The 15838-nt window shown below is 38.0% G+C and overlaps 1 protein-coding gene and 1 long non-coding RNA gene across 2 annotated transcripts in view; one reads left to right on the forward strand and one right to left on the reverse strand.

The window, feature by feature from the left end:
- LOC118581521 overlaps positions 1–10693 on the forward strand; it is a 31767-nt gene extending 21074 nt beyond the window's left edge. Inside the window, exon 3 of the long non-coding RNA XR_004944711.1 lies at positions 10025–10693. This is a non-coding gene — a long non-coding RNA (uncharacterized LOC118581521). The remainder of the gene's footprint in view (positions 1–10024) is intronic.
- The window catches only part of Aqr (aquarius intron-binding spliceosomal factor), a 79804-nt gene that overhangs the window by 21033 nt on the left and 42933 nt on the right, over positions 1–15838 (reverse strand). Inside the window, exons 17-24 of the mRNA XM_036183707.1 lie at positions 15645–15823; positions 12177–12344; positions 11389–11558; positions 8288–8529; positions 5054–5200; positions 4486–4555; positions 3706–3816; positions 1679–1788 (exon numbers count right to left, since the gene is read on the reverse strand). Coding sequence (XP_036039600.1) covers positions 1679–1788; positions 3706–3816; positions 4486–4555; positions 5054–5200; positions 8288–8529; positions 11389–11558; positions 12177–12344; positions 15645–15823 — 1197 coding nt within the window. The remainder of the gene's footprint in view (positions 1–1678; positions 1789–3705; positions 3817–4485; positions 4556–5053; positions 5201–8287; positions 8530–11388; positions 11559–12176; positions 12345–15644; positions 15824–15838) is intronic.

Consider the following 15838-nt stretch of genomic DNA (forward strand, 5'->3'; position numbering starts at 1 on the left):
TAAAATGCATTCTAGATTATCTATATTTTCTAGCATACAGTCTGGCACTCAAATCTAATTGAGTGAGTGAGAACAGAAGTTTGGGAGTATCTTGTCCAAAGATACATGGGAATAAACCTAGTGGAAACAGACTTAGGCCGAGTCTATACACACTCTTTTCACAACACTTCAATGTCTGAATATGAGTAAGTAGTCTGATTAGTGCTATGGATCATGTGACAGGCTTGACAAAGGAAGAGTCTGTTTCTGAATTCCTAGGTCTTCCAGTGCGCAGAGGCTTACCCGAAGCAGCAAGAAACAGAAACTGGTCTATATTTATATTTCCCTTTCCTTTCTTCTCCTCTCTCCTCCCTTCCTCCCTCAACTGTGCTTTAGCCCAGGTGGGCAGAAATCTAGTCTCCTCTTTCTTATTTTTTTGTTTTTTTTTTGAGACAGGGTTTCTCTGTGTTGTTTTGGTTCCTTTCCCGGATCTTGCTCTGTAGACCAGGCTGGCCTTAAACTCACAGAGATCCACCTGGCTCTGCCTCCTGAGTGCTGGGATTAAAGGCGTGAACCACCACTGCTGGCCTAGTCTCCTCTTTCTATGCCTCCCCAGTCATGAGGTCACAGGCTCCCATCATTACACCAAGCAAAACAAGATGTGTGCTCTGAAGAATGAAAAGTTGAAAAAAACTTACACGGATATGCGGATATGATATGTAACTTTTTTTTGTTTGCTTATCTATAGTTTAAAACTTTTCTACAATAGACACTTTGGTCACAACAAAAAAAAAAAAGAAAAGAAAAAAAGGAATGATTTTAAAATTATAAATTCCATTGGATTGCAATTTTAAGCATTCTCTTAATGTTCACTGACCTCTGAACAACTAGCTTTAGCATTAAACTCATTTTGATGTTTAAACTTAGTACTATTACTACTTTTATTTACTATTACTACATGCACACATATGTAAGGCAAAGGACAACTCTGTGGAGTTGGTTCTCCTTCTACCGTCATGTGGAACCCAGAGATCTAACTCAGGCTATCAGGCTCATCTGCAGGTGGGAATCACCTTATATACCATCTGGACTCCTCCTACTCCAGTTCTAGAAATGGCCTTGACCTGAGGAAACACCTATGGAAAGATTTTACAAGTATCGCCAGCTGATCCAACCCAAGAATCTAGGGCCTCATCAGCTTATACTGTGCTGTTCTTTCTGTGTAACTCACTAACTTTTAAGCTAAGTATTTGTTGAACTCTGTAATAAGTCAACTCTGAATAGATATAACACAGTCATATAATATTCTTTTGATGTCTATTACCACTTTAGGCCAATGGTCATATTCATCAAACAAGAGATACATTAAATATGTACACCTATTTGTGTTTTTTATCTAAATTTCTATATAAGTGAAATGAGTTACTGTAATCTGAAGAAGCACATTATTAATGTAGAAAGTTTGATTTATATAATTTTACCCCACTTCTAATGAATAAAATGAAATACTGAGGCTAAAGTGCACCACGGTGCCTGTACTTCCAGGTCAACATACAGATTCATCAGTGACACCAGAATCCTTGGAATTAAGTTTGGTTACCCATGTCTTTTCTTGGTATGTTTTTTTTTTTTTAATAAGGAGGAAAAGGTTAAAAAAAATTCTTTTGTGCATTTTTCAACATTCACCCTATTCTCTTACCTGCTAAAATCTTTCTCTGTCTCTAGCTCTTCTTCTCCATGACCCAGACGCAGGAGGTGGCGTTCATCTATGTCTAAAGCCATGATTTTTTCAAACAACTGGTTTAGAGCCTGGTCAGCAAGGCAAATGAATGACACTGAGTTTAAAAGACTCATTAAGTTCTTTGAAATAGAACAAAAACTAGTTTCTAAAACCATACAGTAATGTCCAGTTATATAAGAATCAAAATTAAAATTGAAGAAAGTAGGTTTAATATAAGCCATTCATAAACTGTAACAAGATTATATTTAATACTGCTTCTTATATTTGTATTATATAGACTTGGCCAAATGAGTGCCTAGAAATTATAAGAACCATCTACATGTAAAATCTCTATGTCTAATTTATAAAAAGAGAGCGCAGCATTGCTGAAAAAGGGCAGTGACATGGCAGAGTATCTCTCTCTATATACACGTGTGATGGTACATTCACCAAGAGGGCCAGAGAAAGAGAAAGCACATCATTCACCCTCCAGGCCCAAAGCCCAATTCTCTCTCTACAACGATAAGAGAGCACTTGCTGCCATAAACTGCTCCGACGGAAACCATTTAGAACTCACTTCTCTCTACCTCTGAAATGTTTATATTAAGGGTTCTCTCAAATACTAATACTTATTCTCTAACCTCTGTGGTTAAGGAAAAGTTTTGTATAAAGGCAAAAAATAATGCAGAAAAGTAAAAGTCTGATAATTTGGGAAGATACACTAGATAAAGACATTATTTACAGTATCAGCCACTGGTCAGCACCCATCCTCACTCATCACTAGTCCAACCCTACCCCTCAAGCTAACATACATATTCAGGCTCCATAATGCTACATGTATCCTTTGCTGCCAAAATTCTAGCAGATTTAAGGATGGAAGTCATTACTTTTTTTAAAATTTCAAATTCCCACTATCTAGTTTTCCATACTATTCAAAACTCAGAACCCCAACAATTGGACTGCATACTATAATTAGTTATCTGTACTAAGAATTGAGACAGAAAAATTATATGTCATAAATTCAGAAAAACTTCAAGATTTCCTTCTGAGATAGAAAGATACTGGAGAAGTGCTTAGAGGAAACAGTCAAGTGAAGAGTTGGCAAATGAAATAGTTAACAAGTCAATGAAAATCAGCTCTTTGACACACACCAGGGAATCTGCATTTCAAAGGACAACACAGCCTTAGTAACAAGGGCTTCTTTGGTATTTCTGCAACAGACCCTCTCTAGGGCTGCTACACAAGCCCATCCTAAATAGCATGCACTGTAACAAGTCCCAGCAAGGCATGAGACTGAACTTAGTCAGAAATGCTGTGAGATAAGGTATGACTTACTGTTTGTGCACCTTAAGAGCTTACTAATAGATATGATTATACACTAAACTGTATTAAATAGAAAGAAAAAAAAGTCCTAGAACTTTGTTTTATTGCATTTATTCAGGTGGAGAACAAATCGGCATATTGTACAAACTACCCACTATTTACAAATTCCAAAACTATCGTTAAAGCATGCCAGATGAATAAACTGTAGTATTACTAAAATAAATAAAAATGCAAATTAAGCAAACAACAGAATGACTGACAATTCAAAATTCCAAAGATGCATCAACTGCAGGAACTGGCAGACTAAGTTCCTCGAGAGTTAGGGGAAGCCATTTCACCAAGGGGGATGCTCTGGGAGCTGCTGGTCACATTTCTGCTAGAGCTAATGCAGAATACTTATTCTTCACTGTTCTGACACCCTCAGAAGCATTAACACAGCACACAAGGATCCTTTATGGGACAGATTCACATGTACCCTCACAGGCATTTATGCTCAGACTGGTACTCACACACTTTAGATCTCTGTGCTGAGAAACACATTCTATTAAATAAAGAGAACTACATACTACCAATAGGGTTAGTCAATGCTTTCAATCTCAAAATGAAAAGTCCTGAGTATGTGCATGTGCATATACAAATACACAGACAGATGGACAGATACAGACACACAGACAGTCAATTACCTGATTTGAATGAGTAACAATTAAAGTTCTCTGTTCTGGAAAATTGTGGTATATGTTGGATATGATCTGGACTGCAACATCTGTTTTTCCTGTACCAGGTGGGCCCACAACCTAAAATAAATGATGAACACATTTCAAACACTAAGTTACTACATTATTAGAAAACAAAAATAAAAAATGTAGAAAAAAAGAAAAAGAAACTTCACTGGGTGGACTCAATAGCATAATAGGCAGAATAGAGGAACCCAACCTCAGAAACTCATACATCTATGGAAGAGCACCAAAAAGTATAAATTTCATGTCATTGACCTCCAAGGAGAGAAAAAATATATACAGAAAAAGTGTTTGATTAATGACTAACACTTTTAAATACCAAAAATTCTGTTCAGAAAAAAACTCACTTCAAACAAACAAAACAAAACCAAAAACCAAAAAGTGAAATGATGAAAAAGAAATATCACATAAATGCATACTCTTGGACTATATCACACTTAGACTAAAAGGCAACAACTGAGAGCTAAGAGAAAAAGTTGCACGTACTAGGAAATTAAACACTTCCGATGCAGACCTTTCTCTGGAAAGGGCCAGAAAGTAAACATTATTATAGGCTTTGCTGACCAAAAATCTGTTGTGGTTAACAGCAAAAGGAAGGTAGGTGATAAAACGGAGATGCCATATTCTAACACATGTATCTGTGAACACTGAAATGAACAGCAATATCTCATGCATACAATGCTGCAATTACTTAAAAACACTCAAAAGTCAATCAGTTTTGCTTACCATAGTCAGTCCAGGCTGCATCCCAGCCCGGATGGCCTCTATCTGTGTATGAGTGAACTGAATTGTATTACTGCAAATAGATGAGCAAATATAAGTTGGTTAGAAATGCAATGAAATTTAGTGAAGATTCAGATAGACATAAACGGAGAGGTTAAAACAGCTACTTGTTCTTATTTCCTGACCCTCAGAGAATAATTCTTATGGACAGAGGGACAGAGCAGTTATTTCCAATACACTTAGCTTATTCTAGGCCTCATCTGGCCAGCAGAAGTTCTAGTTTCCAAATGCACTGCCCCTGCAGTCCCACCACACACCCACGAAGACCACCACTACACAGCTCTATGTTCACATGCCAGTAGTTGTGTAGTGCTGACTTTTCACAGTGCCAGAAAACATTTGCTTTGCAAATGCAACTACAGAATTAGCTAAAATTTCTGAGCTACTCAGACAATTGACAGAACCAAAGGGAAAAAAAATCCTAAAGCTTGAAACAAAAGTATCCCAAATGCTTTAAAAGACTAAGAGAAATTAAAACCAAGCTTGTAACTAGGGTAGGCAGTCAAATTACCGTTTGGGCTGGTTGTAAGGATAAGGGCCTCTGTTAGGAATAACGTGAGGTTCTACAATTAAGGTCTTTGCTTCTTCGGCGTCGTCTTCTTCCCCCTCGGCATCTTTCCTTTTCTTCCCTTTTCCGCTTCGTACTGGGAAAGTTATTCTACAAGAGCAAAACCCCCATTCATTTTCAAAACAAGAAATGATCCAAGCTGAGGTGGGGAGTGGACACAACCCCCATCCTTAATCCAGAAGCTAGCAACCACCTGAATAGGAAACATTAGTTTTCTCCAATGGAGTCCCACTGGCTACACAAACACACTTTAGAGTAGGCCCCAAGCCCAGCAGTAGGTGGCTCCCACAAAATGAATTCAATGGTATTTCTGGGTATTTTTTTTTCTCATAATGCTTTATTTGGGCTTTTTAAAAAAATTTTACTGTTCATATATTATGGTTCCAATTTTGTGTTTTTATGGTGTGTGTGTCTATACATGTGTTTTTTCATGATTTTGTTTTTGTTTTTGCTTTTGTTTAATCCACCCCTTCCTCCACCTCTATCCCCTCCACCTTGGCCTGTTTGTTTTCCAAAGAGAAAGAAAGAAGACATGGAGTTGGAAGGGTAGGGAGGTGGGGAAGTTCTGCTGTACTTCGCCAAGGCAAGGTAGGATAGTCCTTCAAAATTCCCAGCTTCACAGGAAAGTCTGTCAGATAAGCTAGCCCTATAGGCCAGAGTTGGATGCCTCAATGTTATAGAGGAACTTTGAGTGACTGTCCAGGCAGCCTGATGTCCTTGTCATTAGGTAACATTTCACCCTTATGGGGTCTTTGATGGAGTTGAAGACTAAATAATTATAATTGTTTTCCTTAGTTATAATAGAAAGTAAATTAGATACAAAACTTGAGACTCATTAAGATAAGACAGGTAATTTATTTTCTCTAATTTTTCCAAATGCAAATAGATTGGATATTGTTACCATAATTCTTAATTAACTATTTTTGTTGTATATAGTTTTACTATATTAAGGTTAAAAACCTTCCTTTTTAATTAGAAAAAAAGGAAATGCTGTGGATTATGCTCACTGTTAATGAAAAACTGACTGCCTGGTAGCAAGGCAAGAAGAGATTGTGCAAGACAGCCTGATGCAGAGAGAATGATGGGGGGAAGGAGGACAGAGTCAGGAGAGTTGGGGGAGATGCAAGACAGATGCTGGGCAAGCAGGACATGTAGAAAATGAGGTAACAAGTCATGAGCCATGTGGCAAAACATAAATAAAAATATGGGTTAATTTAAGTGTAAGAGTTAGCTAATAACAAGCCTGAGCAATTGGCTGGACATTTACAATTCATATAAGCCTGTGTGTTTATTTGGGACCAGGCAGTCAGACAGGAAACATCCAATGGCAGGGAGGAGATGAGGGAACTATGATCAGAATACATTATATGAAAAAAATGTATTGTCAATTGAAAAAAGAGAAATTACTATCTTGTACATGAGATTGTATGGAAAATAAAAAGATGTATAAGAAAGATTTGTGATTTATTTTTCCATAAACTTTGAAATAAAGGCAGATGTATAATGATTAAAATGGGTGTTAAGTCTTCTTTTGGGGAAAAAGTCATCCACTTAATGGACGAATCAAAGAAACACTAAATACTTGTCATATGCACTGTAAAGTGCTTCACTGGTGCTCATATATTCAGAAGACTTAAACAGTCGGTTTTAAAGAACAGAGACTCTCAGAGACTCACAGCCAGAAAGGAAAGACTTCCCAGAAAAAAAAAGTAACAGGGGAGGCCAAATAAAAACAGCCAAACACTGCCAGAGTATAGAATACAACAGAAAAGAGGAAGGACAGACAGACTGGAGTCTTGTAGCATCTCTGGAATGCCAGGCTTTAGACCAGAGATTCTTAATTTAGAGTTAGAAGCCAATGCTTTCAATGAATTTCCTAAAATTAAACCAAAAAAGTAATCCTCTCTGTGTACTTTTCCCAATCTTCTTTCCCATTCTTAAAGTACAGACAGAGTCAAAGGTTGCCAAGAACTAAAGCGGAAAAGAAGTCACCTTACTGGTAAGAAGAAACATTCACGTCTCCAGTGAAGGAGTGAATGGCTCTTTCTAGCAAAAGGCATCTGAGAGTTCAAGAGAGAAGCGGGAAATATAGCGCCATCAAGACTGAAGGGCCTAGAGATGCTGAAGTCAGGAGGGACACAGATTGTTCCTAACAGACCTTATGATATATAGCAAGAATCATGAAAATAGATAGCTAAAAAATATTGGGGGGGGGGGATGAGCATAATGTCTTTGTAGTTAACAGAAGTTAAGGATGGAAGGAGAAAGACAAGGTATGGGTATTATGAAAGATATGTTGCAAGTATGCTGAATAATTGTATTTATATTAATAGGTATGTGTTTAATAGGTGTGTGCTCTAGTTTCCAGCTCAAGAAGCAAGATCTGAACTCTACGCACAGCCTCTGATGTTTATGAACAAACTCTAGCAGCAGCTGATGACTCCAAGCACATCATTCTATTCCCACTCATCAGCTAAAGCTATTTGACATTAACATACTAACTCTGTTTTGAATACATATTGAATATCCCTGATTTGAAAACATGAAATTGAAAATGCTCCAAAGTCTTAAACATTTGGGGTACTCAAACAATCCTCAAAAAGTTTTGAATTTTTGAACATTTTGGCTTTTGAACTTTCAGAATAGAAATGTCCAAGTGGTGATGTCTATGGGAATATTTCAAAATCTAAAAGAGCCCCAAACCTAAACTATTTCTTGTCCCAACATTTTAAATAAAGGATATTCAACCTGTATTTAGTATCTGCAAATGGCAGGCAGAATTAAAAGAAAACTTTAGCTTCCTAAAATCAAAGTGAAGTTCAACATCACTTGCCTGTATGGTAGTGGATAAGAAACATAATAGACTATGTGTGAGATGTTCAGGCATAGTTCTTTAGTCAGCTACTATATTTATATAGTTCTTTCCAAATCACAGACACTTACTGATCTCTTTTGAGACATGAAGCTACTTTTAATGTGGTCTTAAAATAGCTCTGTACTAAGAGTCAGGAATAGATTCAAATATAATAGTCTTATCCCAGTGATTATTACAGCAATGTAAGGACATCCAAAATGAAATCCAGACACAATGCTCAAAACTCACTTAGCCAACAGTGCTGATGCTAGCACAGATGGACTACAGAATGGCTGCCAAGAGCACATCCATTCTGATATTACCTGAAAGGGGGTATTTGTAGGGCTGGGTCAGTCACAGTCACTTTGACATTATGACCAGGAAAGCTGGCTTTTAAATGTTCAATGGAGAGAAAGGTATCATTGAAATCCAGGGTAGCAATCTGATTGGGCATTTTTGAATAATGGGCACTACTTGGGTCCCCATAACCTAAAATGATGTCATGCAGCCAGTCCGGTACCACACAGTCGGTATTCATCAGATTCCGAATAGTCTCCAACACAGCCTGCCAGTAAAAGGACAGAAAAGCATCGTGTCAGTTGACATCTCAAACATTTGCACTTCACTGGAATGCAGAGCTGATGGCACCAATCCGGAATGCCCATGTGTTTCAAGGCAAGAAGTTATTTTCTGCTGACAGGTGCTTGGCAAGACTGAATCAACAGCTATATTTTCAGCTGATACCATACACTGAGTTAAACAAAAGAACTAAGTTAGCAAGAACAGTTTATCCACTAAGAATTCATTTAGACAGAATGACATAAATGAGTTTGCCACTTGACTCCTATTGAGCATGCTGAAAATAAGATTTATGGCAACCCAATTAAAAAAAAATTACAGAACAGGGCCTTTTAAACTTGAGTTTTTCCCTCCTGATAGTACATAGCTCTTCAGCGAAATGCAGCACAACTTATAAAATCAGCATGGGGAGAAATAAAAGAGCAAACACAATGATAAAAATGTCACATAAATTGAAGATTTAAAGAGCTGGGACTAAGCTTGGAAGTGGTGGTGCAAGCCTTTAATTCCAGCACTTGGGAGGCAGAGGATCATCACAAACAAACAAACAAAACAAAAAGAACTGGAACTACAAAAAAGGTTATTATAGTAGTTAGCATATATACAGTCAAAAGGAATTAACAGAGCCAAGAACATCTTTTTTAGACTATCCAAAAACCATTCCGATAAAATAACATATCCCAATATGGAAATTAGGAGGCAAAGCCTAATTAAAAAGAACACAGAAATCAAATCAACTTTTTTTTTTTTTATACTCAGGGACCTAGCATAGTTTAAATATGGGATGGGGGAGTGATGGACAGACAGATTCATGAACACTGAATAAGATGAGAGCTCTGCCATCTAAGGAAATTCTAAATCTAGTAGAGAGGAAGGAAGACATGGACCATGACAAGAAGTAGCAGAATGTGACAATCTACAATAATTAGTAAAGAATCCTAGAAAATACAAAGGGAATGTACTACAGAAGACGAGACATGGATGGTGGGGAGACAGACATGATATTAGGAAAAGCTTCAAGGAGAAAAGTGCCATTTTAATTTAGTCAACAAATAATTTCTGATTTATTTCATCATTAATGGAAAGTTACAGAAACACTTTATGCAGCAGATTATAACGTATCAGTGTTCAAGAGACTTAGGAAATACACATAAACAGAATTATGAAGAGACTAGAGGAAGGTAGCCATTCCAATGGTCCAGGCAAGAAGTGGAAGACCCAGGTTAGAACAGGCTGCACTAACTGGAAAGCAAATGAAGCAAAGAAACAAACGAGGGCTCCTAGCAAGTTCACAAGGAAAAAGCAACACACCACACAGGCAGGGTCACTGGCCTCCTTTTACATCAGGACCTGAATACCTCCTTTAATTCCCTTTTTAAAAAATTACACTGGGTACCTGCTAACCTTTCATGGTAACTACTTATATTTCTTATTTCTTGACTGGTAGTTAAAGTATCAACCATGTTCATTCTTCTCTACAGCTCCCATATAACGAACCACGGCATCAGACACACAAGAGACACTCTCAACAGAATGGCAACTAAAGAAATATTTTGTAGATTTCAGACATGTGACTGCGATTCACTTGTTGAAAAGGAAATGTGAGACTGTCCTAGGTCCTGCACAAGCTGGAAACAGACCTCTCTCAAGTGACACTTAGACTGAGTTGTTGCTTGTGTGAAGTGAAGAACAAACTGTAAATATACCCAAGGAAAATCATCTAAAGTGACACTGTGTAAAGTCTTGGGTTATCTGAAGAACAGGGTGTGTGATCGATGTGGCTACAGTGATGTAAGTAAGGGGATGGAGGACATGACAGGGGAAGCCATGGGCAAATGATGACGTAACGACAGTGTCTTGGGTTATTAAAAACTCTTCAATGTGATGAGAAACCATTAACGAATGTAGGGCAGGGGCACCAAAGTATAACTCACATTGTGAAAGAAGCACACAGAGGCTGTGGAGAGTGATGTAAGGAGGAGCCGAGGGGTACAGAGCAGGGATGTGAAATGAGGGTGCTGCAAATGGCATCAGCAGAGGTGGCCAGCCACTCGGCCCTGACAAACTGCTTGGGGAGTGAAAGGAAAGGAAGTCAGGGATTCCTCCACTGCATCTGTCTTCAGTAAAAGAAGAGATGGAGAATAAATGTCTGTGTTTGAGAGCTTTTATTTTCTTATACACAACAACAGTATGGAAATGCAAGGCAGTGTGTAAGCAATGTTGCTTGAGGCAGAGAGGAAGGAAAGGCACCCTGCAAAAACTGGAAGTTACCAATGTTAAAACAAGTGTTGCTCATAGTCCCTACTAGTGACTTATATGTCAGCACAGAACAAGTATTTTCAGATCTTCCTTTACTAAAATTCTCCTCTAATCTATGAAAGCAAAAACTAGAAGCCCCCGTGTCTCCCCATCCTCAATGAATGAAACGTGTCAAAATGTGTATCAGAGCATCATTTAGCAGTGATGTCCCACGTCTGTTTTCTAAAGACATCTGGAAGTATATCTACTTTAGACTTAAAAAAGAAGACCCAGTAAATGAATGAACAGTCTTCCTCATCATTCTGGGCATAAACTGAGCCTAACATGAAAAAGCAAAAAAGGAGCTGACCTTCAGAGCAAAACCTGGATTCATTTTTAATTTCTAATTTTTTTCAAAAGCCAAAACAGACTTAGCAAATGGATTTCCTTAAATGTCATATTTAATCAATATGCTATAAAATTAAGACTGCTGACAAAATTAAAGTGTCCATATTGTCTTTAAACCCCTTTACCCAGCATGCATGTGTTTCTATTTAAGATTACATTTTTAGGATAGAAGGATGTTTAGCTACAGTCCCAACTTTACCTTAAAGTTATTCTCCTTTGGTTTCCTCCTCATTATGACATTGAAAGTGTCATAGACATCTTCGGCTCCGTTTTGTATAGTATTGGTCATATCCTGTTGATACTGGTTTGGATCCAAAAACACTCGAAATGTCCTTGACTCTCCTCTAAGATTGGGTCTGGGTTCAGGTCCTAGATATTTTTAAAGAATTTGTTAAATGAAATATGTATTTTTAAACTATCAAAGTAAGTTAAAAGTATTTCTTTTATAGAAACGATAAGCCACTAAACTTACCGCCAGTACCCCCCACGAATAAACTGCCCTCTACTTAGACAATTCAGATTCCAAGTTAGAAGTATATTCCTCTTTTTTAAAATTCCTATCATTTCTTACAGCTCATGTTGTGTAGAGGCCAGAGGGATCACAGTTGTGTGCTATCATGCCTGGTCTGCTTAGAAGTATTAAAAATCATATACTTTCCATTATAAAATATAGAAACTTTAAAAAGGCAACTCATTTGCACATAATAGTTGTGCACAGTTATAAAGTACAATGGAAAATTCAATACATTTAACAGTTTTTTTGTTAGGCTGTTGTTGTTCATGCTGGGAACTGAACGTAGGGCATACATAGCACATGCTAGTGCCCCAACACCACAGACATGACCTACTCTGCAGCTGTGAAGTAAGTACCTCACACATAACCTTTCGTGTTTACTACATAAAACAACTACAGGTCTTTGAAGAAAGCCAGCATAGAAATGAATCACTCTAGACACACATTCTCTCAAATGCAATAGATCACCATACCGTCTTCAATGACTCGCCCTTTGTCATCCAGCATGCCCTGGATTTCACAGCCTCTGACATACACCAAGCCAACTTGCTCAATAAAAGGTCGCCTCCTGTCAAACTTAGTACCATAAGGTTTTGTGGGACGCACAGTAATTAAGAAGCATACATCGTGTTTTCGAAGACCTAGTAAAACATAAAGGCATTTTTATGTATTAGAATTACATTGTTTTTGGTCTTTCATTCGCAAATTCTTAACCTTTTTTAGGAGAGGAGATTAAAAAAAAACATTAAAAATAAAAGAAGTGACCAATAATGTATTTTGGATTATAACATAATTATGTGTTTCCTACAGTTTTTAATATTAAATATTTCATAGCAGTAATTAAAAGGAAGATCATTTTATATTAAAATTAGAAATTTCTGTGTCATGAATTAATTACTGAGTAAGACTTCCAAGTCATGTTACAGATCCAAAATTGGATGTTCATCACCATTCTTATTTTTAATTCTTAGTAAGTAACCAAAAATATGGCTGGCATATAATTCATCTGTATCATAGTCATCAAATTTCTACCATCAGTTTCAGCTATCAATCAGTGTCATTCCAAACAACCTAAGTGCACTGGCCCAAAACAGGTTAACTCAAGAATAACTCATCAAAGCACAGGAGTATCTACAGATACCACTCACAGAAGACAGCTCACCATATAGTTTCAGTCAGCCAACAGGGAATCTTTCTAAGTGAACGTCAAGAGACTGGTGTCAAAGTGCAAAGCTTCCCCACTGGCTTCCCAGCTCCACCAATAACACTGACACGGGAAAAAATGGAGCATGTGTTACACCTCACAACATGGAATGCTGTATCACTTCATCTTTGTTTCTTTTCAGATCTATTCTCTTCAGCCATTGTATGACAGAAATGAAAATTGACATAGTCTGTCTACCTATAATCTTCGAAAAAAAAGATGTACAGCTAGATTAAGCTACCAATGTGAAGTTGGAATCATCATGGCCTTTTTTCTTTTCTTTTTTTTTTTTTTTTTAGTGTTTGAATGTAAGTAAGGTTGAAAATAACTCCAATCTGTAAGGGCAAAATTAGATGCAAAGGGGCAGAAGAGGCAACGAGAACTATAAGGAACGGTGTTCTGCTGTAACTGTTAGGCTGCTGTATAACCTTGAGTCTGTACAACTCAAACATCTAGGCTCTAGAGACATAGAAGAGGTCCCGAGAAGCTGCCATCAAAGCAGGAGTCACTTTGTGATGTAAATAGCGATGGCTGACTAGCTCTCGAAATTAGACCATGACAGGAGGAGACACCTTAAGTCTACACTTAAAGTCTGTTCTACAATGAGCTTGCTGTCCTCAAGCATTTGTAACCACCATTATACTTGTGTTTTTAGAGGCAAACCCCAATATCCAGTTTCCATATGGGGTAATAATAATGAATGACCCAAGCTCCAAATCTTGAGGGAGGAGAGCTTTCTAATTTTTTGTCGAAAAATTTCAAAGCTATTCTGTTTGTAAGACAGCATACATCATAGTCCTCCTCATTTTCTGCTCCCATTTTGATCAATTCAAGGGCTGAACGTGGGCCCTGCCTTATGAAAGAGCACTTCTCTTTCCTCTATGTGCCAGAGTACGAATCACTCATCCCCAAATACTCCACAGTACCCTGGCTTGTCCATCAAAATCCACCCATTGTATTTCTCATTCTACCAGAGGCCTATGGTAAAGGAGGATGTGAGGGGAAAAAAAGGAAAAATAAAGGAGCTGGGGCTGGGGGAAAAGTGAGAGAAAGCAATTAAGAAATATATTTAAAAAAAAAAACTCCTTTAGGTACTTGAAGTAGCAGTCCCCAGAGCAATGGAGAGAGGGCTTTGTTAGGAGAGCATCTTCTCCCCCTAACTTTATAAGGCAGACCTGTCATCTCTCATCTGTAAACTCCTGTAACAGGTCTTTAAAAACTCTAACTATTACTATTTATTTCTGGGAGTGCCAATAAATCACTTCATTTTATGTCCAATGTGTAAAATAGTGTTAGATACCTCCTTAAGTTTCAATGGGTAATAAATGCAAGACCCTCTCCAGCAACTAATGAATTCTCAAGGCACAGTAATTTATAAAGGTGTACAATGTTCTAGACATGTAACGGAACAGAGTGGAACTCACAGAAAGATACAGGACTCAAAACAATCTGTCACAAATGATACCCACTAAAACAGCCATTTGTCAAACATTTGGCCACCTTCATTGCTGGGTTCCCTCAGAATTCCTTTATAGTCTAACATATGCCCCATGGTGACTGCTGTGCTGGGAGCTATAATTTCTGAAAACTGATCCATCATGGCACTATCCCTTTCCTTCTGGCATTTGAAGAAGGTAGCAGGAGATTAAACCTCCTGGCTGCTAGTTCTTACCACAGGGCAGCAAGTGGGAGCCCTTAAACAGCTGAGGGCAGGCAGGCACAGGAGGGGAGCAGTGGCAGGAGGGTGGGGAGGTGGTGAACACACACACACACACACACACACACACACACACACACACACACAAACACATGATACAAAAGTGGCTACTGCCTGTTGCTTCTTACACAGGTGTTATCAAAGTTATAACTGTTTTTCACTTAATAGTTTTGAATATAGCTTCCCCAAAAGCTAACTGTGATACACAACTCTCATTGCTAAAACCTTATGTAGTTAAAAATAAATAAGGAAAAGAACTGGTTTACTTTCCAATTATCGCACAACCCCAGTAGAGCTAGTTTCTCTGCTTCTCTAGCCACCTTCCTTATTCTGGAAGAATCAACAGGTTCCTTCTGACCTGCTTCACTGCTGTCTCCTCACCGGAGGAGGCCTCCGGCAATCTGCGTTTTCCATGAGTCCACCATCTCTCTTCGACTCTGGCTGCTCTCATCTTTTCAAAGTATTACTTTCTCTACTTACACTGCAAATGTGTGTCAGTTAAGTCTGAGTCTCCTTTAGGATACATTAATGCTTTTAGACTGATTCCACAAATCCAGAAAACATTGTACTAAATTTACAATTTCCTCTCAGCTTGCTTTACAAACTGTAATCTTTAGAACACTTTGATAGTTAGAATTTTGTTACTAAAACACTGAGATACTTAAAATACTCTTGTATGATCCTTAGCACTTTTACTATTTCAAAGGCAACTACAATGTTTATATCAAATTTTAAGAACTGAATAGGATTTTAAAAGGACAACATTTAGTAAGAGTAGTCTGCAATGCTCTAAATCAGTGGTTCTCAACATGTGGGTCATGACCCCTCTGGGGGGGGGTCACATATCACATATCCTGCATATCAGATATCTATATTACAATTCATAACAGCAGCAAATTACAGCTATGAAGTAATTTTATGGTTGGAAGGGCCACCACATAATGAGGAACTATTAAAGGATGAGAAACTATAAACCAAAGAGGAAAAAAGTAGCCATCACTTCTTGAAATGCCAAATTACCTTCCCATTCATCCTTGATGTGGTCTCTGACATTCAGATTGATGGTGACATCTGCACGAACTCGGGTCGGCCAGTTTTCACCAATGTTGGGTTTGGCAACCTCGACTACAGTAAAAGCCACAATGGGCTGAGCCATTCGTGCCCAACCACCAAATACCACACCACCATACTCAGACTGCCTGAAAAATCCAAAG

This window comes from Onychomys torridus, chromosome 4 (assembly GCF_903995425.1).
Source record: "Onychomys torridus chromosome 4, mOncTor1.1, whole genome shotgun sequence".
NCBI classification, from domain to species: Eukaryota; Metazoa; Chordata; class Mammalia; order Rodentia; family Cricetidae; genus Onychomys; species Onychomys torridus.